The sequence below is a fragment of the Sphaeroforma arctica genome (genome assembly GCF_001186125.1).
Source record: "Sphaeroforma arctica JP610 unplaced genomic scaffold supercont1.7137, whole genome shotgun sequence".
Classification (NCBI taxonomy): Eukaryota; class Ichthyosporea; order Ichthyophonida; genus Sphaeroforma; species Sphaeroforma arctica.
Genome location: NW_014033421.1, coordinates 1 through 1,496, shown reverse-complemented (window position 1 = coordinate 1,496; position 1,496 = coordinate 1). Strand labels below are relative to the sequence as shown.

The following is a 1,496-nucleotide window of genomic DNA, read 5'->3' as shown; positions in this document are numbered from 1 at the left end:
TGCTAAGTACGAATATTGATTTACAGACATACATATAGATATACAAATATATATTTTATGTATATATACCTACATATATATATATATATATTTATAGCTATACGTGTATACGTTTATCCTGTCATTAGAACGTACACGGTTATTTATCATGGGTATTCGTAGTTATATTTTTGTTCTATCTACATATTTATTCTCTACACCATTCATCTTTCGATCCATATATATATATATACATATATATACTGTAATCTACAGATGTTGGTGTGGTATTGCATGCCCAACCTGAAAAATCTCAGTAATCACCCATGGCGATACATCAATCTCAATCTCTACCGTTTGTACATCTTTCCTATCCAATCCCAAGCTAGCTCTAACGCCATCCTTCTCTCCTATATAACAGTGTCCTTGAAAACGCCTGATGATGTCGAGGTGGTGGTGGCTAAGTTGTACTGTCTGGTGAATCTGAATCAATTCGAGGGGGCGCTGGAGCTCATGGACTCCAACGCAAAGTGGGCAAATCATTTCGTCTTTCAAGTATGTGGGGTGCGTGGGCCTGTTCTGTGTGGTGTGGTATGTATACGTGACCAGTAGCATGTAGGGTTAGGGGGTTTTCAGCCCTAAAACCGTTAATTCGGGTGCAGGGTGTGCTTGTTTGTAGGTATGAGTATGCTTGTGAGTAGAGTGTATGACCTATACGGCACTCGTGTTGTAGCAAATACTGAAATAGCTACACACAGACCACTTTAGTGTAGCTAGGGACATAGGTAGGGAGGATGGTGCTCCGCGCATTCGCTATTAGGAAGTAGGTAATTGTTGACATGCCTGTATAACATATTCCCAATCGTTCTCATTCCTGTGCATATAACGTATGTCATGCAGACGTATTTCATTTACATACAACCAATCTTTGAACTGGTTGGACATTTTTTGTTCGCATGAGGCTCATTGCCTTTCTGTATCGTAACATCAACCGACTCGTATATAAACGTGGTTTATAAAACTTCAAACGTGGTTGATTAAGACACTTGTATATACGTGGTTTACATAAAGCGTACAGATCTTCTCCTACGGTTTGCTTGAACGAGACTTCTATTTATAGTTGATGGTGAATGTATATAGGACCGCGTCAGCCTATAGTTTTCATGTATCCGAGTGAAAAGGTCTGCCATCGCCGGACATTCAAAATTGAACATTCATATCCCGTGTATAAACTTGTTTGTAAACTTGCTTATAAACTTTGTTGTAAACTTGGTTTACAGAGAGCTTACTGCCTGTACCGGCTGTTCCGCCTGGATGAGGCTCTGTCTATCGTAGATGCCAACTCAGCCCAACCCACTCCCGACTACGACCTGTCTGAGCTCAAGGCACAGATATTGTACCGTGCGGAGCAGTACGATGTGGCAGCCGGCCTCTACTCTACCATATGCACAGCTGAGATGTAAGTATATATAATATATATATATATACATGTACGTACGTACGTATGTATGTATGTT

General features: G+C 40.3%; 1 protein-coding gene across 1 annotated transcript; it reads left to right on the top strand.

The window, feature by feature from the left end:
• Positions 1-1,259: 1,259 nt before the first annotated feature.
• On the top strand, positions 1,260-1,442 carry SARC_15984 (hypothetical protein; the record flags this gene model as incomplete). Its single annotated transcript, XM_014289902.1, has 1 exon — positions 1,260-1,442. A coding segment is annotated over one exon (183 nt), but the record flags the coding sequence as incomplete, so codon positions are not given.
• Positions 1,443-1,496: the final 54 nt, after the last annotated feature.